General features: G+C 44.3%; 1 protein-coding gene across 1 annotated transcript in view; it reads left to right on the top strand.

Annotated features, from left to right (window-relative positions):
* The first annotated feature begins 17,695 nt into the window (after positions 1 to 17,695).
* The window catches only part of SYPL2 (synaptophysin like 2), a 45,133-nt gene continuing 36,244 nt past the window's right edge, over positions 17,696 to 26,584 (top strand). The window contains exons 1-2 of the mRNA XM_069756347.1: positions 17,696 to 18,242; positions 18,332 to 18,400. Of these exons, the coding sequence (XP_069612448.1) occupies positions 18,177 to 18,242; positions 18,332 to 18,400 (135 nt within the window). The 5' untranslated portion in view covers positions 17,696 to 18,176. The remainder of the gene's footprint in view (positions 18,243 to 18,331; positions 18,401 to 26,584) is intronic.

Below are 26,584 nucleotides of genomic sequence, written 5' to 3'. Positions count from 1 at the left end.
CGGAAAATGGGATTTGGCGTATGTTCCGACTTGGCCATTAACTGTGATGGTGCTGATGGAGTCACCGCGTGCTGTAACAGTGCCGACAGAATCACCGCATGCTGTAACGGTGCCGACAGAATCACCGTGTGCTGTAATGGTGCCGACAGAATCACCGCATGCTGTAACAGTGCCGAAAGAATCACCGCGTGCTGTAACGGTGCCGACAGAATCACCGCGTGCTGTAACGGTGCCGACAGAATCACCGCGTGCTGTAACGGTGCCGACAGAATCACCGCGTGCTGTAACGGTGCCGACAGAATCACCGCGTGCTGTAACGGTGCAGACAGAATCACCGTATGCTGTAACGGTGCCGACAGAATCACCGCGTGCTGTAACGGTGCCTGTTATGACTTGGTGGTTAGGAGCACCCGGAATGACCTGATAGTTAAACCTCATACAGGACGAGCTCTGGGATGTGGGAGCTCTGCTGACCGCAAGCCCTAATCCTATCGCACACACTAGAAATAGCCGTGGAGCGCTCCTGACCAGACCTAGGCGCCTCGTCACAGCCTAAGAACTATCTAGCCCTAGAGAAAGAAAATAAAGCCTACCTTGCCTCAGAGAAATTCCCCAAAGGTAAAGGAAGCCCCCCACATATATTGACTGTGAGTAAAGATGAAAGTCACAAACGCAGAAATGAAACAGGTTTCAGCAAAGGGAGGCCAGACTAACTAAATAGACGGAGGATAGGAAAGGTAACTTTGCGATCAGCACAAAAACCTACAAAAGACCACGCAGAGTGTGCAAAAAAGACCTCCGCACCGACTCACGGTGCGGAGGGGCCACTCTGCATCCCAGAGCTTCCAGCTAGCAAGACAAAATCATGATATCCAGCTAGATAAGAAAACAGTGAACAAATAATGACTATCAGGAACTTAGCTTCTGCAGGAGAAGGCAGGTCTCCAGAGAGACCCAGGAGCGAACTGAACCAATGCAAAAACATTGACAGCTGGCATGGAGTAACGATCTGAGAGGAGTTAAATAGAACAGCCAACCACAGGATAAACCACGTCACCTGTGTAAGGAACCTCAGAAGCAGCAGCTTCACTCATAGCCACCAGAGGGAGCCCATAGACAGAACTCGCCGAAGTACCATTCACGACCACAGGAGGGAGTTCGACAACAGAATTCACAACAGTACCCCCCCTTGAGGAGGGGTCACCGAACCCTCACCAGAGCCCCCACGCCGATCAGGATGAGCCAAATGAAAGACACGAACAAGATCGGCAGCATGAACATCAGAGGCAAAAACCGAGGAATTATCTTCCTGACCATAACCCTTCCACTTGACCAAGTACTGGAGTTTCCGTCTGAAAACACGAGAATCCAAAATCTTCTCCACCACATACTCCAACTCCCCCCCGACCAACACCGGGGCAGGAGGATCAACGGAGGGAACCATAGGCGCCACGTATCTCCGCAACAACGACCTATGGAACACATTATGGATGGCAAAAGAAGCTGGAAGGTCCAAACGAAATGACACAGGATTAAGAACTTCAGAAATCTTGTATGGCTCAATGAAACGAGCCTTAAACTTAGGAGAGGAAACCTTCATAGGAACGTGACGAGATGACAACCAAACCAAATCCCCAACACGAAGTCGGGGACCAACACAACGCCGGCGGTTAGCGAAACGTTGAGCCTTCTCCTGGGACAATGTCAAATTGTCCACCACATGAGTCCAAATCTGCTGCAACCTGTCCACCACCGCATGCACACCAGGACAGTCCGAAGGCTCAACCTGCCCTGAAGAGAAACGAGGATGGAAACCAAAATTACAAAAAAAAAGGAGAAACTAAAGTAGCCGAGCTGGCCCGATTATTAAGGGCGAACTCAGCCAAAGGCAAGGAGGACACCCAATCATCCTGATCAGCAGAAACAAAGCATCTCAGATATGTCTCCAAAGTCTGATTAGTTCGTTCGGTTTGGCCATTAGTCTGAGGATGGAAAGCCGAAGAAAAAGACAAATCAATGCCCATCTTAGCGCAAAAGGACCGCCAAAACCTCGAAACAAACTGGGAACCTCTGTCCGAGACGATGTTCTCTGGAATGCCATGCAAACGAACCACATGCTGGAAAAACAATGGCACCAAATCAGAGGAGGAAGGCAATTTAGATAAGGGTACCAAATGGACCATCTTAGAGAAGCGATCACAAACCACCCAAATGACCAACATCTTTTGAGAAACAGGGAGATCAGAAATAAAATCCATGGAAATATGCGTCCAGGGCCTCTTCGGGATCGGCAAAGGCAAAAGCAACCCACTGGCACGAGAACAGCAGGGCTTAGCCCGAGCACAAGTCCCACAGGACTGCACAAAAGAACGCACATCCCGTGACAAGGAAGGCCACCAAAAGGATCTAGCCACCAAATCTCTGGTACCAAAGATTCCAGGATGACCAGCCAACACTGAACAATGAATCTCAGAGATAACTCTACTAGTCCATCTATCAGGGACAGTTTCTCCGTAGGACAACGGTCAGGTCTATCAGCCTGAAACTTTTGCAGCACAAGCCGCAAATCAGGGGAAATGGCAGACAAAATTACCCCTTCTTTAAGAATACCCGCCGGCTCCGGAACACCCGGAGAGTCAGGCACAAAACTCCTTGACAGGGCGTCAGCCTTCACATTCTTAGATCCCGGAAGGTATGAAACCACAAAATCAAAACGGGAGAAAAAGAGTGACCATCGAGCCTGTCTAGGATTCAACCGTTTGGCAGACTCGAGATAAGTCAAATCCTTGTGATCCGTCAAGACCACCACGCGATGTTTAGCTCCTTCAAGCCAATGTCGCCATTCCTCGAATGCCCACTTCATGGCCAACAACTCCCGATTGCCCACATCATAATTGCGCTCAGCAGGCGAGAATTTTCTAGAAGGCACAGGGTTTCATCACCGAGCCATCAGAACTTCTTTGTGACAAAATAGCCCCTGCTCCAATTTCAGAAGCATCAACCTCAACCTGAAAAGGGAGTGAAACATCTGGCTGGCACAACACAGGGGCAGAAGCAAAACGACGTTTCAACTCCTGAAAAGCCTCCACAGCCGCAGAGGACCAATTGACCACATCAGCACCTTTCTTGGTCAAATCAGTCAACGGTTTAGAAATACTGGAAAAATTAGCGATGAAGCGACGATAAAAATTAGCAAAGCCCAGGAACTTCTGCAAGCTCTTCACAGATGTCGGCTGAGTCCAATCGTAAATGGCCTGAACTTTAACAGGGTCCATCTCGATAGTAGAAGGGGAAAAAATGAAACCCAAAAATGAAACCTTCTGAACTCCAAAGAGACACTTTGACCCATTCACAAACAAAGAATTCGCACGAAGGACCTGGAACACCATTCTGACCTGCTTCACATGAGACTCCCAATCATCCGAAAAGACCAAAATGTCATCCAAATATACAATCATGAATCTATCCAGGTACTCTCGGAAGATGTCATGCATAAAGGACTGAAACACAGATGGAGCATTAGAAAGCCCGAATGGCATAACCAGGCACTCAAAATGGCCCTCGGGCGTATTAAATGCTGTTTTCCATTCATCACCCTGTTTAATTCGCACAAGATTATACGCACCACGAAGATCTATCTTGGTGAACCAACTAGCCCCCTTAATCCGAGCAAATAAATCAGACATCAGCGGCAAAGGATACTGAAATTTGACTGTGATCTTATTAAGAAGGCGGTAATCAATACAAGGTCTCAAAGAACCATCCTTCTTGGCCACAAAAAAGAACCCTGCTCCCAATGGTGACGACGACGGACGAATATGACCCTTCTCCAAGGATTCCTTTATATAACTCCGCATAGCGTCGTGGTCTGGCACAGATAAATTAAACAGACGGCCCTTAGGAAACTTACTACCAGGAATCAAATTAATAGCACAGTCGCAATCCCTATGAGGAGGTAGGGCACCAGATTTGGGCTCTTCAAATACATCCCGGTAATCTGATAAAAACTCAGGGACTTCAGAAGGAGTGGAAGGCGAAATTGACAGCAATGGAACATCACCATGTACCCCCTGACAACCCCAGCCGGACACAGACATAGACTTCCAATCCAACACTGGATTATGGACCTGTAGCCATGGCAACCCCAAAACGACCACATCATGCAGATTATGCAACACCAAAAAGCGAATATCCTCCTGATGTGCAGGAGCCATGCACATGGTCAATTGAGTCCAGTATTGAGGCTTATTCTTGGCCAAAGGCGTAGCATCAATTCCTCTCAATGGAATAGGATACTGCAAGGGCTCCAAGAAAAAACCACAGCGCCTGGCAAACTCCAAGTCCATCAAATTCAGGGCAGCGCCTGAATCCACAAATGCCATTACAGAATAGGACGACAGAGAGCAAATCAGAGTAACGGACAAAAGAAATTTAGACTGTACCGTACCAATGGTGGCAGACCTAGCGAACCGCTTAGTGCGCTTAGGACAATCGGAGATAGCATGAGTGGATTCACCACAGTAAAAACACAGCCCATTCCGACGTCTGTGTTCTTGCCGTTCAGCTCTGGTCAAAGTCCTATCACACTGCATAGGCTCAGGCCTATGTTCAGAGAATACCGCCAGATGGTGCATAGCTTTGCGCTGACGCATGCGCCGATCGATCTGAATGGCCAAAGACATAGACTCATTCAGACCAGCAGGCGTGGGAAATCCCACCATGACATCCTTAAGGGCTTCAGAAAGACCCTTTCTGAAAATTGCCGCCAGGGCACATTCATTCCACTGAGTAAGCACAGACCACTTTCTAAACTTCTGACAGTACACCTCCGCTTCATCCTGACCCTGACACAAAGCCAGCAAGATTTTCTCTGCCTGATCCACTGAATTTGGTTCATCATAAAGCAATCCAAGCGCCAGAAAAAACGCATCAACATCACGCAATGCAGGATCTCCTGGCGCAAAGGAAAATGCCCAGTCTTGAGGGTCACCACGCAACAAAGAAATAATGATTTTTACCTGTTGAACGGGGTCACCAGAGGAGCGGGGTTTCAAAGCTAGAAACAGTTTACAATTATTTTTGAAATTCAAGAACCTAGATCTATCCCCAGAAAATAAGTCAGGAATAGGAATTCTAGGCTCTAACATAGGATTCTGAACCACAAAATCTTGAATGTTTTGTACCCTTGCAGTGAGATGATCCACACAAGAGGACAGACCTTGAATGTCAATATCTACACCTGTGTCCTGAACCACCCAAAGGTCTAGAGGAAAAGAAAGACAAAACACAGTGCAAAGAAAAAAAATGGTCTCAGAAGTTCTCTTATCCCTCTATTGAGATGCATTAATACTTTGGGCCAGCTGTACTGTTATGACCTGGTGGTTAGGAGCACCCGGAATGACCTGATAGTTAAACCTCATACAGGATGAGCTCTGGGATGTGGGAGCTCTGCTGACCGCAAGCCCTAATCCTATCACACACACTAGAAATAGCCGTGGAGCGCTCCTGACCAGACCTAGGCGCCTCGTCACAACCTAAGAACTATCTAGCCCTAGAGAAAGAAAATAAAGCCTACCTTGCCTCAGAGAAATTCCCCAAAGGTAAAGGAAGCCCCCCACATATATTGACTGTGAGTAAAGATGAAAGTCACAAACGCAGAAACGAAACAGGTTTCAGCAAAGGGAGGCCAGACTAACTAAATAGACGGAGGATAGGAAAGGTAACTTTGCGATCAGCACAAAAACCTACAAAAGACCACGCAGAGTGTGCAAAAAAGACCTCCGCACCGACTCATGGTGCGGAGGGGCCACTCTGCATCCCAGAGCTTCCAGCTAGCAAGACAAAATCATGATAACCAGCTGGACAAGAAAATAGTGAACAAATAATGACTATCAGGAACTTAGCTTCTGCAGGAGAAGGCAGGTCTCCAGAGAGACCCAGGAGCGAACTGAACCAATGCAAAAACATTGACAGCTGGCATGGAGTAACGATCTGAGAGGAGTTAAATAGAACAGCCAACCACAGGATAAACCACGTCACCTGTGTAAGGAACCTCAGAAGCAGCAGCTTCACTCATAGCCACCAGAGGGAGCCCTGTTATGGCTGGCAATCAGGCAACACAGCGTGCAGTAATCAGCGCACATACAGAGATCTGGCAATAACCAAAAACAATAGGACGAGCTCTGAGACGTGGAATCTCTGTAGACTGCAGTACCTGATCTATCCTCACACAACTATAAGCAGCAGTGGATTGCGCCTATCACTACCTATGCAACTCGGCACTGCCTGATGAGCTGACTAGCCTGAAGATAGAAATACAAGCCTGACTTACCTCAGAGAAATACCCCAAAGGAATAGGCAGCCCCCCACATATAATGACTTAGCAAGATGAAAAGACAAACGTAGGAATGAAATAGATTCAGCAAAGTGAGGCCCGATATTCTAGACAGAGCGAGGATAGCAAAGAGAACTATGCAGTCTACAAAAAACCCTAAAACGAAAACCACGCAAAGGGGCAAAAAGACCCACCGTGCCGAACAAACAGCACGGCGGTGCACCCCTTTGCTTCTCAGAGCTTCCAGCAAAAGTTAATAGCAAGCTGGACAGAAAAAACAGAAAACAAACTAGAAGCACTTATCTAGCAGAGCAGCAGGCCCAAGGAAAGATGCAGTAGCTCAGATCCAACACTGGAACATTGACAAGGAGCAAGGAAGACAGACTCAGGTGGAGCTAAATAGCAAGGCAGCCAACGAGCTCACCAAAACACCTGAGGGAGGAAGCCCAGAGACTGCAATACCACTTGTGACCACAGAAGTGAACTCAGCCACAGAATTCACAACAGTACCCCCCCCTTGAGGAGGGGTCACCGAACCCTCACCAGAACCCCCAGGCCGACCAGGATGAGCCACATGAAAGGCACGAACAAGATCTGGGGCATGGACATCAGAGGCAAAAACCCAGGAATTATCTTCCTGAGCATAACCCTTCCATTTGACCAGATACTGGAGTTTCCGTCTAGAGACACGAGAATCCAAAATCTTCTCCACAATATACTCCAATTCCCCCTCCACCAAAACAGGGGCAGGAGGCTCCACAGATGGAACCATAGGTGCCACGTATCTCCTCAACAACGACCTATGGAATACATTATGTATGGAAAAGGAGTCTGGGAGGGTCAGACGAAAAGACACCGGATTGAGAATCTCAGAAATCCTATACGGACCAATAAAACGAGGTTTAAATTTAGGAGAGGAAACCTTCATAGGAATATGACGAGAAGATAACCAAACCAGATCCCCAACACGAAGTCGGGGTCCCACACGGCGTCTGCGATTAGCGAAAAGCTGAGCCTTCTCCTGGGACAAGGTCAAATTGTCCACTACCTGAGTCCAGATCTGCTGCAACCTGTCCACCACAGAATCCACACCAGGACAGTCCGAAGACTCAACCTGAACTGAAGAGAAACGAGGATGGAACCCAGAATTGCAGAAAAATGGAGAGACCAAGGTAGCCGAGCTGGCCCGATTATTAAGGGCGAACTCAGCCAACGGCAAAAATGACACCCAATCATCCTGGTCAGCGGAAACAAAACATCTCAGATATGTTTCCAAGGTCTGATTGGTTCGTTCGGTCTGGCCATTAGTCTGAGGATGGAAGGCCGAGGAGGAAGATAGGTCAATGCCCATCCTACCACAAAAGGCTCGCCAGAACCTCGAGACAAACTGGGAACCTCTGTCAGAAACAATATTCTCAGGAATGCCATGTAAACGAACCACATGCTGGAAGAACAAAGGCACCAAATCAGAGGAGGAAGGCAATTTAACCAAGGGCACCAGATGGACCATTTTAGAAAAGCGATCACAGACCACCCAAATGACCGACATTTTTTGAGAAACGGGAAGGTCAGAAATGAAATCCATCGAAATATGTGTCCAAGGCCTCTTCGGGACCGGCAAGGGCAAAAGCAACCCACTGGCACGTGAACAGCAGGGCTTAGCCCTAGCACAAATTCCACAGGACTGCACAAAAGCACGCACATCCCGCGACAGAGACGGCCACCAGAAGGATCTAGCAACCAACTCCCTGGTACCAAAGATTCCTGGATGACCGGCCAGCACCGAACAATGAAGTTCAGAGATAACTTTACTAGTCCACCTATCAGGGACGAACAGTTTCTCGGCCGGACAACGATCAGGTTTATTAGCCTGAAATTTCTGCAACACTCTCCGCAAATCAGGGGAGATGGCAGACACAATGACTCCTTCCTTGAGGATACTCGCCGGCTCAGATAACCCCGGAGAGTCGGGCACAAAACTCCTAGACAGAGCATCCGCCTTCACATTTTTAGAGCCCGGAAGGTATGAAATCACAAAATCAAAACGAGCAAAAAATAACGACCAACGGGCCTGTCTAGGATTCAAGCGCTTGGCAGACTCAAGATAAGTAAGGTTCTTATGATCAGTCAAAACCACCACGCGATGCTTAGCACCCTCAAGCCAATGACGCCACTCCTCGAATGCCCACTTCATGGCCAGCAACTCTCGGTTGCCCACATCATAATTACGCTCAGCAGCAGAAAATTTCCTGGAAAAGAAAGCACATGGTTTGAACACTGAGCAACCAGAACCTCTCTGTGACAAAACCGCCCCTGCACCAATCTCAGAAGCATCAACCTCGACCTGGAACGGAAGAGAAACATCAGGTTGACACAACACAGGGGCACAGCAAAAACGACGCTTCAACTCCTGAAAAGCTTCCACGGCAGCAGAAGACCAATTAACCAAATCAGCACCCTTCTTGGTCAAATCGGTCAATGGTCTGGCAATGCTAGAAAAATTACAGATGAAGCGACGATAAAAATTAGCAAAGCCCAGGAATTTCTGCAGACTTTTTAGAGATGTCGGCTGAGTCCAATCCTGGATGGCCTGAACCTTAACCGGATCCATCTCGATAGTAGAAGGGGAAAAGATGAACCCCAAAAATGAAACTTTCTGCACACCGAAGAGACACTTTGATCCCTTCACGAACAAGGAATTAGCACGCAGTACCTGGAAAACCATTCTGACTTGCTTCACATGAGACTCCCAATCATCTGAGAAGATCAAAATGTCATCCAAGTAAACAATCAAGAATTTATCCAGATACTCACTGAAAATGTCATGCATAAAAGACTGAAAAACAGATGGAGCATTGGCAAGTCCGAACGGCATCACCAGATACTCAAAATGACCCTCGGGCGTATTAAATGCCGTTTTCCATTCATCTCCCTGCCTGATTCTCACCAGATTATACGCACCACGAAGATCAATCTTAGTAAACCAACTAGCCCCCTTAATCCGAGCAAACAAGTCAGAAATCAATGGCAAGGGATACTGAAACTTAACAGTGATCTTATTAAGAAGGCGGTAATCAATACACGGTCTTAGCGAACCATCCTTCTTGGCTACAAAAAAGAACCCTGCTCCCAATGGTGACGACGATGGGCGAATATGTCCCTTCTCCAGGGACTCCTTCACATAACTGCGCATAGTGGTGTGTTCAGGTACGGACAAATTAAATAAACGACCCTTAGGGAATTTACTACCAGGAATCAAATCGATAGCACAATCACAATTCCTATGCGGAGGTAGGGCATCAGACTTGGACTCTTCAAATACATCCTGAAAGTCCGACAAGAACTCTGGGATGTCAGAAGGAATGGATGACGAAATAGACAAAAATGGAACATCACCATGTACTCCCTGACAACCCCAGCTGGTTACCGACATAGAGTTCCAATCCAATACTGGATTATGGGTTTGTAGCCATGGCAACCCCAACACGACCACATCATGCAAATTATGCAGTACCAGAAAGCGAATAACTTCCTGATGTGCAGGAGCAATGCACATGGTCAGCTGGGCCCAGTACTGAGGCTTATTCTTGGCCAAAGGTGTAGCATCAATTCCTCTCAACGGAATAGGACACCGCAAAGGTTCCAAGAAAAATCCACAACGTTTAGCATAATCCAAATCCATCAGATTCAGGGCAGCGCCTGAATCCACAAACGCCATGACAGAATACGATGACAAAGAGCACATTAAGGTAATGGACAAAAGGAATTTGGACTGTACAGTACCAATAACGGCAGAGCTATCGAACCGCCTAGTGCGTTTAGGACAATTAGAAATAGCATGAGTAGAATCGCCACAATAGAAACACAGTCTGTTCAGACGTCTGTGTTCTTGCCGTTCTACTTTAGTCATAGTCCTGTCGCACTGCATAGGCTCAGGTTTACTCTCAGACAATACCGCCAGATGGTGCACAGATTTACGCTCGCGCAAGCGACGACTGATCTGAATGGCCAAGGACATAGACTCATTCAAACCAGCAGGCATAGGAAATCCCACCATTACATCCTTAAGAGCTTCAGAGAGACCCTTTCTGAACAAAGCCGCTAGTGCAGATTCATTCCACAGAGTGAGTACTGACCACTTCCTAAATTTCTGACAATATACTTCTACATCATCCTGACCCTGGCATAAAGCCAGCAGATTTTTCTCAGCCTGATCCACTGAATTAGGCTCATCGTAAAGCAATCCCAGCGCCTGGAAAAATGCATCAACATTACTCAATGCAGAATCTCCTGGTGCAAGAGAAAACGCCCAGTCCTGTGGGTCGCCGCGCAAAAAAGAAATAATAATCAAAACCTGTTGAATAGGATTACCAGAAGAATGAGGTTTCAAGGCCAAAAATAGCTTACAATTATTTCTGAAGCTCAGGAACTTAGTTCTGTCACCAAAAAACAAATCAGGAATCGGAATTCTTGGTTCTAGCATCGATTTCTGATCAATAGTATCTTGAATCTTTTGTACATTTACAACGAGATTATCCATTGAGGAGCACAGAGCCTGAATATCCATGTCCACAGCTGTGTCCTGAAGCACTCTAATGTCTAGGGGAAAAAAAAGACTGAAGACAGAGCTAAGAAAAAAAAATGCTGTCAGGATTTCTTTTTTCCCTCTATTGGGAATCATTGGTGTGGCTCCTTGTACTGTTAGGACTGGCAATCAGGCAACACAGCGTGCAGTAATCAGCGCACATACAGAGATCTGGCAATAACCAAAAACAATAGGACGAGCTCTGAGACGTGGAATCTCTGTAGACTGCAGTACCTGATCTATCCTCACACAACTATAAGCAGCAGTGGATTGCGCCTATCACTACCTATGCAACTCGGCACTGCCTGAGGAGCTGACTAGCCTGAAGATAGAAATACAAGCCTGACTTACCTCAGAGAAAATACCCCAAAGGAATAGGCAGCCCCCCACATATAATGACTGTTAGCAAGATGAAAAGACAAACGTAGGAATGAAATAGATTCAGCAAAGTGAGGCCCGATATTCTAGACAGAGCGAGGATAGCAAAGAGAACTATGCAGTCTACAAAAAACCCTAAAACGAAAACCACGCAAAGGGGCAAAAAGACCCACCGTGCCGAACTAACAGCACGGCGGTGCACCCCTTTGCTTCTCAGAGCTTCCAGCAAAAGTTAATAGCAAGCTGGACAGAAAAAAACAGAAAACAAACTAGAAGCACTTATCTAGCAGAGCAGCAGGCCCAAGGAAAGATGCAGTAGCTCAGATCCAACACTGGAACATTGACAAGGAGCAAGGAAGACAGACTCAGGTGGAGCTAAATAGCAAGGCAGCCAACGAGCTCACCAAAACACCTGAGGGAGGAAGCCCAGAGACTGCAATACCACTTGTGACCACAGAAGTGAACTCAGCCACAGAATTCACAACAGAGCCCATAGACAGAACTCGCCGAAGTACCATTCACGACCACAGGAGGGATTTCGACAACAGAATTCACAACAGGTGCCGACAGAATCACCGCGTGCTGTAACGGTGCCGACAGAATCACCGTGTGCTGTAACGGTGCCGACAGAATCACCGCGTGCTGTAACGGTGCCAATAGAATCACCGTGTGCTGTAACGGTGCCAACAGAATCACCGTGTGTTGTAATGCTGCCGACAGAGTCACTGCGTGCTGCAGCGGTGCCGACAGAGTCACCTTTAGGCCATGTTCACACGATTCTTTTTTTCATGCGGAATTGCCGTGATTTTCCCGCTGCGGGTCCGCAGCTGTTTTCCATGCAGGGTACATTACATTGTACCCTATGGAAAACAGGAACTGCTGTGCCCACAATGCGGAAAATAAAAAAAAAAGCCGCGCTGAATAGCTGCGGGAAAAAAGAAGTACCATGTCACTTCTTTTTTCGGAGCCGCAGCGGTTCTGCACCCATTGACCTCCATTGTGAGGTCAAACCCGCAGTAAAACCCGCAGATGAAAAAAATATCTGCGGGTTTTACTGCGGTTTGTGGTGCAGAACCGCTGCAGCAGGAAGTGCGGGGAAGCGGGCGGAAGTGCGTGGGCGGAGTGTGGCTGCCCCCCGTGCTCCGATCCCGCCCCCCCATGCTCCAATCCCACCGCCCCGTGCTCCGATGCCCCCCCCCCAGTGCTCCGATGCCCCCCCGTGCCCTAATCTCCCCCCCTTATACTTACCCGGTGTCCGTCCGGCCGTCTTCTCCCTGGGCGCCGCCATCTTGCAAAATGGCGGGCGCATGCGCAGTGCGCCCGCCGAATCTGCCGGCCGACAGATTCGTTCCAAAGTGCATTTTGATCACTGAGATATAACCTATCTCAGTGATCAAAATAAAAAAAAATAGTAAATGACACCCCCCCCCCTTTGTCACCCCCATAGGTAGGGACAATAAAAAAAAATTAAGAATTTTTTTTTTTTCCACTAAGGTTAGGGGTAGGGTTAGGGGTAGGGTTAGGGTATTTTCAGCCATTTTAACCCTAAAAACTTCCTAGAAAACACACAGACTCTGCATAGAAAACTGCATAAAAAAAAGGATCAAAAAAAGGATCAAAAAACGCATCAAAAAAGGACAAAAAAAGGACCTGCGTTTTTTGCCAAGAGCTGCAGTTTTTTAAAAAACAGTCCTGAAAAAAAAAGGATGGAAATCAGGAACGTGTGAACATACCCTTAAAGGGAAAGGGAAACTTTTGTGTGAAAAAAAAACGCTATTAACCTGCAGATATGGGGTTTATCTCTAGGTTAATAGTGCTCTGGACCAGCCCGGCACCTGCATCGGCATCAGTGCGGTTTCAGTCATTGAACTGTGCATAGAGAGCAGTGGCTGTAACAGCCCTGACACTAAGAGCCGACTAATGCTGATATTAACTGCCATTCTCCGCTTGTTTCCAGCAAAAAAGGAGCATCAATAAATGTAAATAGCCTTAATGGATAACCATTAGTTTTAATAAGTACTTAGCGTTTTTTTTCCAAACACATTGGGTGAAATAAGTATTAAACCGTCCCCAATTTCTAAGTGAATATATTTCTAAAGGTGCTATTGACATGAAATTCTCACCAGATGTCAGTAAAAACCCATCCAATCCACACAGGCAAAGAAGTCAAACCATTCAGTGGGGACGAAAAGTATTCAGATGCCTTTACATTTTTCACTCTTTGTTTCAATGCAGTCATTTGGTAAATTCAAAAAAGTTCATTTTTTTCTCATTAATGTACACTCTGCACCCCATCTTAACTGAAAAAAAACAGAAATGTAGAAATTTTTGCAAATTAAAAAAGAAAAACTGAAATAACTCATGGTCATAAGTATTAATACCCTTTGCACCGAATTGAGTAGAAGCACCCTTTTGAGCAAGTACAGCCATGAGTCTTGGGAATGATGCAACAAGTTTTTCACACCTGGATTTGGGGATCCCCTGCCATTCTTCCTTGCAGATCCTCTCCAGTTCTGTCAGGTTGGATGGTGAACGTTGGTGGACAGCCATTTTCAGGTTTCTCCAGAGATGCTCAATTGGGTTTAGGTCAGGGCTCTGGCTGGGCCAGTAAAGAATGGTCACAGAGTTGTTCTGAAGCCAATCCTTTGTTATTTTAGTTTTGTGCTTAGGGTCAATGTCTTGTTGGAAGGTGAACCTTCAGCCAAGTCTGAGGTCCAGAGCACACTGGAAGAGGTTTTCATCCAGGATATTCCTGTACTTGGCTGCATTCATGTTTCCTTCAATGGCAACCAGTCGTCCTGGCCCTGCAGCTGAAAACGCCCCCATAGCATGATGCTGCCACCACCATGTTTCACTGTTGGGATTGTATTGGGCAGGTGATGAGCAGTGCCTGGTTTTCTCCACACATATCGCTTAGAATTATCACCAAAAAGGTCTGTCTTTGTCTCATCAGACCAGAGAATCTTATTTCTCACTAGATGGTGGCCCGATTCTAACGCATCGGGTATTCTAGAATATGTATGTAGTTTATTTATGAAGTTTTCAGAATAATGCAATTTCTACACAGGATTCGGCCGGCCGGGCGCGACCATTTAGCGAAGCGTGGTTCAAATTCTGCGCCACTTCGCGGCCAGACTGCACCTGTCACTGATTGTTCGCGGCCGGGCGTGACCAATCAGTGAAGCCAGGGCCGGCTCCAGATTTTTGAGGGCCACTGGCGAAAGAGTCTCAGTGGGCCCTCCTCTTTAACACATACCACGATTCATGATGCACAGATACAGCAGTGAAATGATGCACAGATACAGCAGTGATGCACAGATACAGCAGTGTACTATATAACACAGACCATGTAGTATATAACAGACCATGTAGTATATAACAGCCCACGTAGTATATAACACAGCCCACGTAGTATATAGCACAGCCGCCATAGTATATAGCACAGACACATAGTATATTGCCTAGCCACGTAATATATTGCACAGCCACGTAATATATTGCACAGCCACATAGTATATAGCACAGCCATGTAGTATATAGCACAGACGTAGCATATAACAGCCCACGCAGTATATAATAGCCCATGCAGTATATAACACAGCCCACGTAGTATATTGCCCAGCCACATAATATATTGCACAGCCACATAGTATATAGCACAGCCACGTAGTATATAACAGCCCATGCAGTATATAACAAGCCACGTAGTATATTGCACAGCCATGTAGTATATAGCACAGCCCATGCAGTATATAACACAGGCCACGTAGTATAGAACACAGCGATGTAGTATATTGCCCAGCCACGTAATATATACCACAGCCACGTAGTATATAGCACAGACCATGCAGTATATAACACAGGCTACGCAGTATATAACACAGCCCACATAGTATATTGCCCAGCCACATAATATATTGCACAGCCACGTAGTATATAACAGCCCATGCAGTATATAACACAGGCCACGTAGTATAGAGCACAGCGATGTAGTATATTGCCCAACCACGTAATATATACCACAGCCACGTAGTATATAGCACAGCCACGTAGTATATAACACAGCTCACGCACTATATAACAGCCCACATAGTATAGAGCACAGTATATTGCCTAGCCACGTAATATATACCACAGCCCATGCATTATCTAACAGCCCACGTAGTATATAGCAATGTGGGCACCACATCCCTGTTAAAAAACAAAAAAAGAATTAAAATAAAAAATAGTTATATACTCACCTTCCGTCGGCCCCCGGATCCAGCCCAGGCGTTTACCGATGCTCCTCGCGACTCTCCGGTCCCAAGAATGCATTGCGGTCTCGCGAGACAATGACGTAGCAGTCTCTCGAGACCGCTACGTCATCATCTCGCGAGACCGCAATGCATGGACCGGAGCATCGCAAGGAGTAGCGGGAAAGGCGGCGGAAGGTGAAAATATAATGATTTTTTATTTTGTTTATTTTTAACATTAGATCTTTTTACTATTGATGCTGCATAGGCATAGGCAGCATCAATAGTAAAAAGTTGGTCACACAGGGTTAATAGCAGCGTTAACGGACTGCGTTACACCGCGACATAACTCGGTGTAACGCAGCCATTAACCCTGTGTGAGCGCTGACTGGAGGGGGCACTGACAGAGAGTAGGAAGGGGTGAATTTGTGGCTGGATTGTGCCCGTCGCTGATTGGTTGCGGCCTGGCGGCCGTGACCAATCTGCGATGCGGGATTTCCGTGACTGACAGACAGACAAACAGACGGAAGTGACCCTTAGACGATTATATATATAGATAGACTGTGAGTCCTTCATGTGTGTTTTTTAGCAAACTCTATGCGGGCTTTCATATGTCTTGCACTGAGGAGATGCTCCCATCGGGCCACTCTGCCATAAAGGCCAGACTGGCGGAGGGCTGCAGTGATAGTTGACTTTGTGGAACTTTCTCCCATCTCCCTACTGCATCTCTGGAGCTCAGCCACAGTAATCTTGGTTCTTCTTTACCTCTCTCACCAAGGATCTTCTCCCACGATTGCTCAGTTTGGTTGGACGGCCAGGTCTAGGAAGACTTCGGGTGGTCCCAAACTTCTTCCATTTAAGGATTATGGAGGCCACTGTGCTCTTAGGAACCTTGAGTACTGCAGAAATTCTGTTGTAACCTTGGCCAAATCTGTGCCTTGCCACAATTCTGTCTCTGAGCTCCTTGGCCAGTTCCTTTGACCTCATGATTCTCATTTGGTCTGACATGCACTCTGAGCTGTGAGGTCATATATAGACAGATGTGTGCCTTTCCAAATCATGTTCTATCAGTTTAATTAAACACAGCTGGACCAATGAAAGAGTAGAACAGTCTCAAGGAGGATCACAAGGAAAACCGATAGCATGTGACTTAGCATGTGACTTAAATATGAGTGTCTGAGCAAAGGGTCTGAATACTTATGACCATGTGATATTTCAGTTTTTCTTTTTTTATTAAATTTGCAAAAATATCTACATTTCTGTTTTTTCAGTCAAGATGGGGTGCTTAGTGTACATTAATGTGAAAAAATGAACTTTTTTGAATTTACTAAATGGCTGCAATGAAACAAAGAGTGACAAATTTAAAGGGGGTCTGAATACTTTCCGTACCCACTGTAGATGTCCGTAAATTATGGTATGTTTAATAGCGAGAAATGACACAGGGAAAAAGTATTGTGCACACTTACTGAAATGTAATTAATACTGTGTACAAAAGCCTTTGTGATGACAGCTTCCAGACGGAAAGGATGCCAGCACCATGCACACTTCTTAGTTTGGTGCCATTTTACTCCAGCAATGATTTCATTGAGACTGGCATATAAGAAACCAGTTCTAATGAATCAGGGCCCATGTGCCATATTTTTTAAAGCGATGCCAGGATTTCTCTTCTTTCTAGATTTCAGTGTCTTCCAGATGATGATGACTTGCATATTTTTTGCCCCGAAAAGGGAACATTTCTTTTTATTTTAAAACAAGCAAACCAAGATATTTAAACATTTTCTTTGAGAATCTTTTTTTTTTATGTGTCCCGATTTTATCTTCATCTTGACCTGTAGAGTCATTCCAAGTTATGATTCTGGCGCACCCGGCACTGTTATTGTGCGGTACTGTACATCTGCTGATCATACTTCACAATACTGTGACAGATCATTCCCTCTTCTATTATAGAGTTAGTAATTGTATATTAATTGACTGTATTTTCTTTGCTACTTAAACCTTAGGATCATGCCACCGGCCTGTGCTCCCTGTTCCAAGTAAAGAAGCCCTGTGTGCCACCTCCTACCAGCTGGACCGATGACTGCTTATGTCCTGTTTTGGGATGGGGTGTGCATAGGGATCAAGTGTCCTTTGCATTCTCACAGCTCCACACTAAACTAGGATTTTTTTGTCAGTGCGCAGAGAGAGGGAGCAAGTAGGTGAGTGTTAGAGAGTGGGTAGGGAGGGGGCAGAAGGTTAGATTGGCAAGGGCACTGAGCCAGGGACAGGGAATTGTTAACATATAGCTACATACAATTTTTTAGAGAAAACCTGCTAGGATTGGTGATAGACAGGTATATCTATAAAGGGTGCACACTCTTATCAGATATTTATATATAAAAGTACGTGTTAGTGGAAAGATCAGATCTGCCTATAGCACAAGGTAATCTACACAACACAAAAGTGGAAGAAGAATTACAAAGTGGAAATGCAAAAAAAGGAATTATAGACAGGGTTACACAAATTTAGACAGGGCGAAAAGTACCAGCTAAGTACCCAGTTATACAGAGTCTGGCGATCGGCCACACGATCACTACCTGGGAACCGGAAGCTCTTTTATTTGGATACTTGGATTTCCTTCATCTGGTTTGGAAAACTGTGATTTTGGAATATGTCTACACCAGTGTCATCCTCGACGATGGATAGAGAAGGGGGCCACGCGGGCTTTGTCTTCAAGGTAGCTCAAGAGCACGGACAATATGAATGATATAGTCTTTACTCAATGTGAATGATCTAGATAATCACATCTCACCCCTGATTCACTAGAATCCGCTGCCAGCTCTGCGATGGAAGCGACTGGAAGAGCCACTTGGATTCATCAAATTGCTGGAATGGGTAAGACGAGCTACAACCTAAGATGTGCACAATCTCCATCAATTTAAGAATAGTTCCCTCACCTGTTCCCATACGTTGGCGCACACATTGCTGGTGGAAAGTTATATTAACCCTATCCTGTTCCCATACATTGGTGCACACATTGCTGGTTGAAAGACGTATATTAACCCTATTCTGTTCCCATACGTTGGTGCACACATTGCTGGTTGAAAGACGTATATTAACCCTATCCTGTTCCCATACGTTGGTGCACACATTGCTGGTGGAAAGTTATATTAACCTTAACCTGTTTCCATACGTTGGTGCACACATTGCTGGTGGAAAGTTATATTAACCCTATCCTGTTCCCATACATTGGTGCACACATTGCTGGTGGAAAGTTATATTAACCCTAACCTGTTCCTATATGTTGGTGCACACATTGCTGGTGGAAAGTTGCATTAAACAAAATATATGTGTATATATAGCAAGGAAAACCATCTGTTCAAATGATGATGCCATTAAAGTCCTCTTTTGTACAGAGCTCCTGGTAACCTTTACAGTCAGGTACATCAGCAGTTTCTTTCCTCTTTCCATGAGATAGCTTAGCTTCAGGTTTGTTTTTCTTATGACATTTGAATTACATTCGTACAGATAAATTGTGGGGTATAACGACGGCATAAAAAGATATTGTACCTTCGGCATCCTGTCACAGTCTCAGCTGTTTGTGCACTCAAATGGTGACAAGTGTCCTGCCTGTATGCGGAGATATCCATCACTATAAGGGATGTTTGCTTAAGGATTGCAATACTCTTGTAATGGGATCCCAAATCATGGGCATGACCCCATGCAAGTCACTCACTATTATTTTATTTCCCTATTAGCATTTCTTGTACACAATATTGTATATTTCGACTCTCCCAGCCCCCAACTTGGATGGATCCGTATGCCAATCACAAATAGCTGCTCTCACATTTCACTGCCGTTATGGAATCTCTCCAGCCAGTAACCTTTCCACCATCTCCATACTCCACATGCTTGGGATCACTCTGCACTTAACTTGTGCCACGGAGTGTTCAAATTTCAACCGTATGTTCTGTGTAGTACACATGTCTTTCACATCTAGTAACTCCGACAAGGAAATTATACTATGTAGTGGATAGTGATCCCAGTAGCCTTTTAAATATGCTCGATGATGCCCTCATCTGTGCTGGGAACCTGGGACTGGCTGTGCGCAACGGTCATTGGGGAGGTGGCTGCGCATGAGCAGCTCTCTCCATTCTTCTGTATGGAAGTTGTGAAAATTGCTGAGCTGGGAACTACATCTATCAAACATTTTTGTCATATCCTGTGGATATCCCATAAATGTAAAAGATGAAAAAGAAACAGTTGTCCACTTTTTGCTGAACATTCTGAAATGCCTATTTGTACTGGCATAGGAATGGCTAAAGCGGCTTATTGCAGTACAGAAGCCGCAAGTACCATGTATAAACAATGACGCCAATCACATTATCGACCCACATGGCTACCTCCTGGGCTACGTCTGTTGATAGTTCACAATTCTGGTGTGGATACAGAATCTTTTGTATACGTGCCCACACTGAACACTTTTATCCTCTGCGCAGTGAATGACAAAGTCACGTGAGACATGGGTAAATCATGTGACCACGGTCATCTTGAGAGGTATGACCATACCGAACCCATTGGTAGATTGGTAGCATGTAGGTTCTACTTGCAATGAGTGGTTCATAGGCTATTATGTAAATCTATAGCATGTGAGCAGAAAGCAGACACCCCTTTAAGGATAGGGCTAAGATAGGACACGTGTCACGAGACATCAGTTCTTTGAAAAGAACTTGCTGTCACACGACTACATTAGAACTTTGATTGTGCAGGAAGTCGCATGTCGCGTACGACTAGCATTGAAGTTTATAGCAAGTGTGACTTGTGACTAGCGATAGAAAATCCAAGACATTTGGAAACATTTGCAACTCTGTGTCACACATGTAGAATGTCCCAGATCACAAGGCGACACCTTAGAAAATCTTTACATCCAATATTACAGTGCGTCACGGCATTTTCAGTTTGGCACAACACATGTCACCGGTGATTGGTCACTGGAGTAGAAAGGCATTCATCGCATTATCATCGTATTTACTGTTCATTCAAACACATTAATGCTAATACGCAGATAAATGGAGGTCATCACATGACTTAAACATCTAATTGTCTACTGGCAGCTACACGGTTGGACACTGGAGGGGTGCATGAAATAGAGTAACACAAGGCTAATATAAAGGTTATGTCATCTCCACAACACAACATGCACAGCAGTGGGACTTACCTGGGTTTTTGTGGTCATCTATGAAAGAGGCATCTTTATATATTGTTCTGTTTTGTAAATGAAAAAATCATGGAAATAATTGGTTGTTATATATGAGCTATATTTCTTGGATTTACCCTCACGCCAGGATGATTGGCATGAAGTAAGCGTGGCAGACTAAGCTTAAATATACTGTATTACAATGGATTACGTCACTCACTCAGCTACAAACTTCTATTAATGGGCAAGTAAAGGTTCCTAGAGACTTTTTTAATGCAAACAAGCATATTTTTCTCACAACGAGGCTAAAATATCTTGCTGGTGAAAGTAATCCTAATGCCGGTGTCACACTTGCAACTGCAATGCGAGAAACTCGCGCCTCAATACCCGGCACTGCCGCCAGCACTCGGGAGTCGGGACCGGAGTGTGCGGCTGCATGTATTTCAATGCAGCTGAACGATCTGGTCCGTACAATGCTCGATGGTTACTCTCAGAAATTATCTAGAACAGTTTTAGATACGGTATATAGCACACTCCATTGTTAATACCGTGTGGTCAAAAAGCACCCATATTAGGTCACTTTCCAGAATGGCCCCTAACCATTCACAGTACATACTTTTGAACCCTTTGGGAACAGACAATTTTTTTTAATCATTTTTGCGCTTTTGTTTTTTTTCCTATCCTTCCAAACAGCCATGACTTTTTCATTTCCATTGTTATAGTCATAAGAGGAACTGTAATTTTTAATGAAATCATTAATTTTTACCATATCAGGTATTGAAAAACGGCACAAAAATTCCAAGCGTTGTGAAATTGTGAAAAAACTGCAGTTCTGCCATGTTTTTTCAGGTTTTGTTTGCACAGCGTTTCTTATATAATAAAAATGATCTGACAGTACGATTCTCTATGTCAATACGATTACGATGATACCAAATTTGTGTAGTATTTTTCTATTTTAGTAGTGAAAAAAAATTCTGACATTTGTAAACAAAAAAATGTTTGTATGTGTCCACATCTGCTGGGATTATTTTTCCATTAATGGAGCTTGTTTTTTTGTGTGCCAGGCTGTACTTTTCATTTATACAATTTTGGGGTACATATGACATAGTGATTACTTTTTTTGGGGGGAAATACAGTGACTGTAAAACTGTAAATCTGAAGTTTTGATTTTTTTCGCTTGTTTTTTATATTCAACGTATGATTTAAATAATGTTATTTTGTAACTGATAGGAATTTTACATATGTGGTGATACCAATTATGTTTATTATTGTTTTTTTTTTTTAAACCGCGGCAATTGCTGTTGTTACAGACAGATGGCGGCTATGTGTTACAGGTGAACAGCCAGAATTTGCATATTATGATGCAGGCACAGTTTTTGAGCCTGTGCCATACACAGAGCACCTTGATGTACAGTACATGTAAAGGCAGGGTTCACAAGGGGGTTAATAAGCATGTCACTAACACTTGCAATTAACAGTGGACAGTCCCTCTCTAAAGGGGTTGTCCACTGCTGGACAACCCCTGGTTAAAGGAATTGTCTGGTCCAAATCAATGATTCTGCAGTCACTCTGTGTGACTGCAGACTTATGAATCCCCCAGCGCATGCACTGTGTGCTGCAGGGATTTTCCAGTTTCTGAGCAGTAACTGGAGGGTATGTATGTGTATATACATATTCCCGGTCAGGACCCGTCTAGTGGGCATTGACTCGTTACATACACTTATATTGAGTGAGGCCGTGCCCCGTCTAGTGGGCATGGTCGACTAGAGGGCGTGGCCTCGCTCCATACATGTATATGGAAGCCCACTAGCAGGGAGTATGTATAATGCACACGTACCCTCCAATCCTGGCTCAGAAACTGGCGAATCCCTGCAGCACACAGTGTATGCACTGGGGGATTCATAAGTCTGCAGTCACACAGAGTGACTGCAGTATCATTCATTTGGACCGGACAATTCCTTTAATTGCTTCAGGATCCCATTTAAAAAAAGAACAGTGGATACTCGCCTCCCACAGCGGCGCCGATCCAGCTGCTGTTCGCGTCAGGCCACATGACATTGTTGTATCACAGATCTGCTGCAGCCAATGGGCAGTGGTCGCTGATCAGGTGTAGCTCATCAATATTCAGTGAGATGGAAAGTTCGTTATGATGAAATAGTAGAGGCTGCTGCCAGCCAGTGGCCGCTCATAGGCTGCAAAAGACCCTCAAGTACCATCCTGGCTTGGATTAACAGCACAACATTTAACATTTACAGTAATCTCATTAATTACACCTCTAAGACTCTGCGTTCGACTTACACCCATCTAGACTTGCAAAAATTGGAATAACTACAGACACTGATCCCATATTAGTATTTAGTACTTCTGGTGTGGTCCCCAGTAGACACGATTCATATCTTTCTCCATCACAGTGCATGCTTTCTTACAGTTCAGGCCTTGGAAAAAAACAGTTCTAAAACAATGGTAAACTCTGGGACAATACACAGCAACCAGCTCCCTTTTACCAGTCTCTCTAACTCACCAGCCTCTACGACTTTCTCAATCTCCAAGTAACTCCTTTGAGGTGTGCAATTTCCAGAACTGTCTCTGTGTCACACTGTCCTTACTTCGTAGTGAGATGGTCACCACTCCTCCTCAGAATCACTTCTCAGCCTCTCTCCCATTAGCCACTGGCATGCTTCTCGTGGCTGACTAGGCCTAGGCTTCCAATCCGTCCCATCATAAGTCTTCCTGTCTCTTGTATGCTTACTATGCACACACTCTCCAGACTCACAAGCATACAGGCTTTCTGGACGCATATCAACTCCACCTGACAATACGGAGTGCAATGTATTCAGTTCAGAAGCGGAGCACCATAGCACTGACCCCGCTGACTGACCCTTATCCTGCAGGATAATATGTAGGAATGCCATTCTTGGTGTCATCAACTAACACAGGAATGACATCACCTGTCGTAATAACTTCAAAATAAGTTCCCAAAGTTCCCAGTTTGATACCAACCCACCGAAGAGCAAATGCAGAGCCTTGAGAGCAGATGGTTGAAGATGTCACTGTAGGAATATGAGGAGGATCCATCAGAATATGCAATAAATGGACATTTTTTTTAAATGATAGTCAAAAATAAAATGCTTAAAATAATATAATAAATGATGTAAAAGGTAATGGGGGTAAAAAGTATCTTAACTAGGCAACATATCGGCATCTTCATCAGGAACTACTGAGTACAAAGCCTAAACAAATACCACAAAAGGTAGCAGAAACAGATGTGATACAATGATTCAGCAATGAAAACACATTATATATATACCCACGACCCCTGGCAAAAAATTATGGAATCACCAGCCTTGGAGGATGTTCGTTCAGTTGTTTAATTTTGTAGAAAAAAAAGCAGATCACAGACATGACACAGAATGTAAGTCAGCAAGGACAGGGTTCTCTCCCTTCTGTACCAGTCTGTCTTTGTAACTTTGTTTACTGTAAACGATATCTATAACTCTGTACATAACCCCTTTCTCATGTACAGCACCATGGAATTAATGGTGCTATATAACTAAATAATAATAATAATAATGGCACAAAACTAAAGTCATTTCAAATGGCAACTTTCTGGCTTTAAGAAACACTAAAAGAAATCAAGATAAAAAAAATGTGGTAGTCAGTAATGGTTACTTTTTTAAACCAAGCATAGGGGAAAAATTATGGAATCACTCAATTCTAAGGAACAAATTATGAAATCACATAAAACAAACAAAAAAACACTCCAAAACATCACCAGTATTTTGTTGCACAAACCTCTGGCTTTTATAACAGCTTGCTGTCTTCGAGGCATGGACTTAATGAGTGACAAACAGGACTCTTCATCAATCTGGCTCCGACTTTCTCTGATTGCTGTTGTCAGATCAGCTTTGCAGGTTGGAGCCTTGTCATGGACCATTTTCTTCAACTTCCAGCAAAGATTTTCAAATGGATTGAGATCCGGACTATTTGCAGGCCATGGCATTGACCTTATGTGTCTTTTTTCAAGGAATGTTTGCACAATTTTTGCTCTATGGCAGGCTGCATTATCTTGAAAAATGATTTCATGATCCCCAAACATCCTTTCAATTAATGGGATAAGAAACGTGTCCAAAATATCAATATAAACTTGTGCATTTATTGACGATGTAATGACAGCTATCTCCCCAGTGCCTTTATCTGACATGCAGATCCATATCATCAATGACTGTGGAAATTTGCATGTTCTCTTCAGGCAGTCATCTTTATAAATCTCATTGGAACGACACCAAACAAAAGTTCCAGCATCATCACCTTGCCCAATGCAGATTCGTAATTCATCGATGATTATGACTTTCATCCAGTCATCCACAGTCCACAATTGCTTTTCTTTTGCCCATTGTAACCTTGTTTTTTTCTGTTTAGGTGTTAATGATGGCTTTCATTTAGCTTTTCTGTATGTAAATCCCATTTCCTTTAGGCGGTCTCTTACAGTTCGGTCACAGACATTGACTCCAGTTTCCACCCATTCGTTCCTCATTTGTTTTGTTGTGCATTTCCTGTTTTGGAGACATATTGCTTTAAGTTTCTGGTCTTGACGCTTTGATGTCTTCCTTGGTCTACCAGTATGTTTGCCTTTAACAGCCTTCCCATGTTGTTTGTATTTGATCCAGATTTTAGACACAGCTGACCATGGACAACCAATATCTTTTGCAACATTACGTGATGATTTACCCTCTTTTAAGAGTTTGATAATCCTCTCCTTTGTTTCAATTGACATCTCTCGTGTTGGAGCCATGATTCATGTCAGTCCACTTGGTGCAACAGCTCTCCAAGGTGTGAGCACTCCTTTTTAGATGCAGACTAACGAGCAGATCTAATTTGATGCAGGTGTTAGTTTTGGGAATTAAAATTTACAGGGGTGATTCCATAATTTTTTCCCTATGCTTGGTTAAAAAAGTAACCATTACTGACTACCACATTTTTTGTTCTTGATTTCTTTTAGTGTTTCTTAAAGCCAGAAAGTTGCCATTTGAAATTACTTTAGTTTTGTGCCATGTCTGTGATCTGCTTTTTTTCTACAAAATTAAATAACTGAATGAACATCCTCCAAAGCCGGTGATTCCATAACTTTTGCCAGGGGTTGCATATATATACAGTGAAGAATAAATGGGTAACAATGTTTTGAACTTTTGACTTTCAGGCTCCATATCTCATTATCCACTTCTGCTTTGAACCTGAGACTAGCCTCATTTTATAGAAAATCATCTTGGATATCTGATACTTAAATTTTCAACTATTTTAGCATATGATTAGTAATGCAGATTCTTGTCATGTCACTGCATTGTTACTGTTTTGCTCCTAAAGATCTAAATTTAAATTTTTATTATTTTATTAGTATTTTGTAACTCCAGGTTTGGCTTTCAACACTGCCTGAATCCCCATGGGCATGCTCTATATCAGATTCAAACATGTGAATGGAAATTTGATCTCGGGCCTTTTCTACACGTTCCTAAAGTAGGTGCATACTGATCGACTCACTTGGGTATGTATACAGGTTTTTTTTCCAATTCAACCCACAAGTGTTTAATTGGATTGAGATCTGGGGACTGTGGGGGCCAATCCTGCACCTCTACTTCATTGTCATTGAACCATTTCTTTGCCAATCTTGACGTATGCTGTGTGCTGTTGTCCTATTGGAACATTATATTGTCCTTTTAATACCAATAGTACTTGAGGATACTCAAATATAGCTCAGCATTGAGACCACCATCAATCCTGGTCAAGTATCCAATACCTTTGTCTGTGAAACAACCCAATATCATCAGGCTTCCTCCACCGAACTTCAATTGCTCAATCCGTTAGCCCATTTTTCCCTTGTTTTTTTC

The sequence above is a fragment of the Ranitomeya imitator genome, chromosome 3 (genome assembly GCF_032444005.1).
Source record: "Ranitomeya imitator isolate aRanImi1 chromosome 3, aRanImi1.pri, whole genome shotgun sequence".
Taxonomy (NCBI): Eukaryota; Metazoa; Chordata; class Amphibia; order Anura; family Dendrobatidae; genus Ranitomeya; species Ranitomeya imitator.
This window is presented reverse-complemented; position numbering and strand designations above follow the sequence as displayed.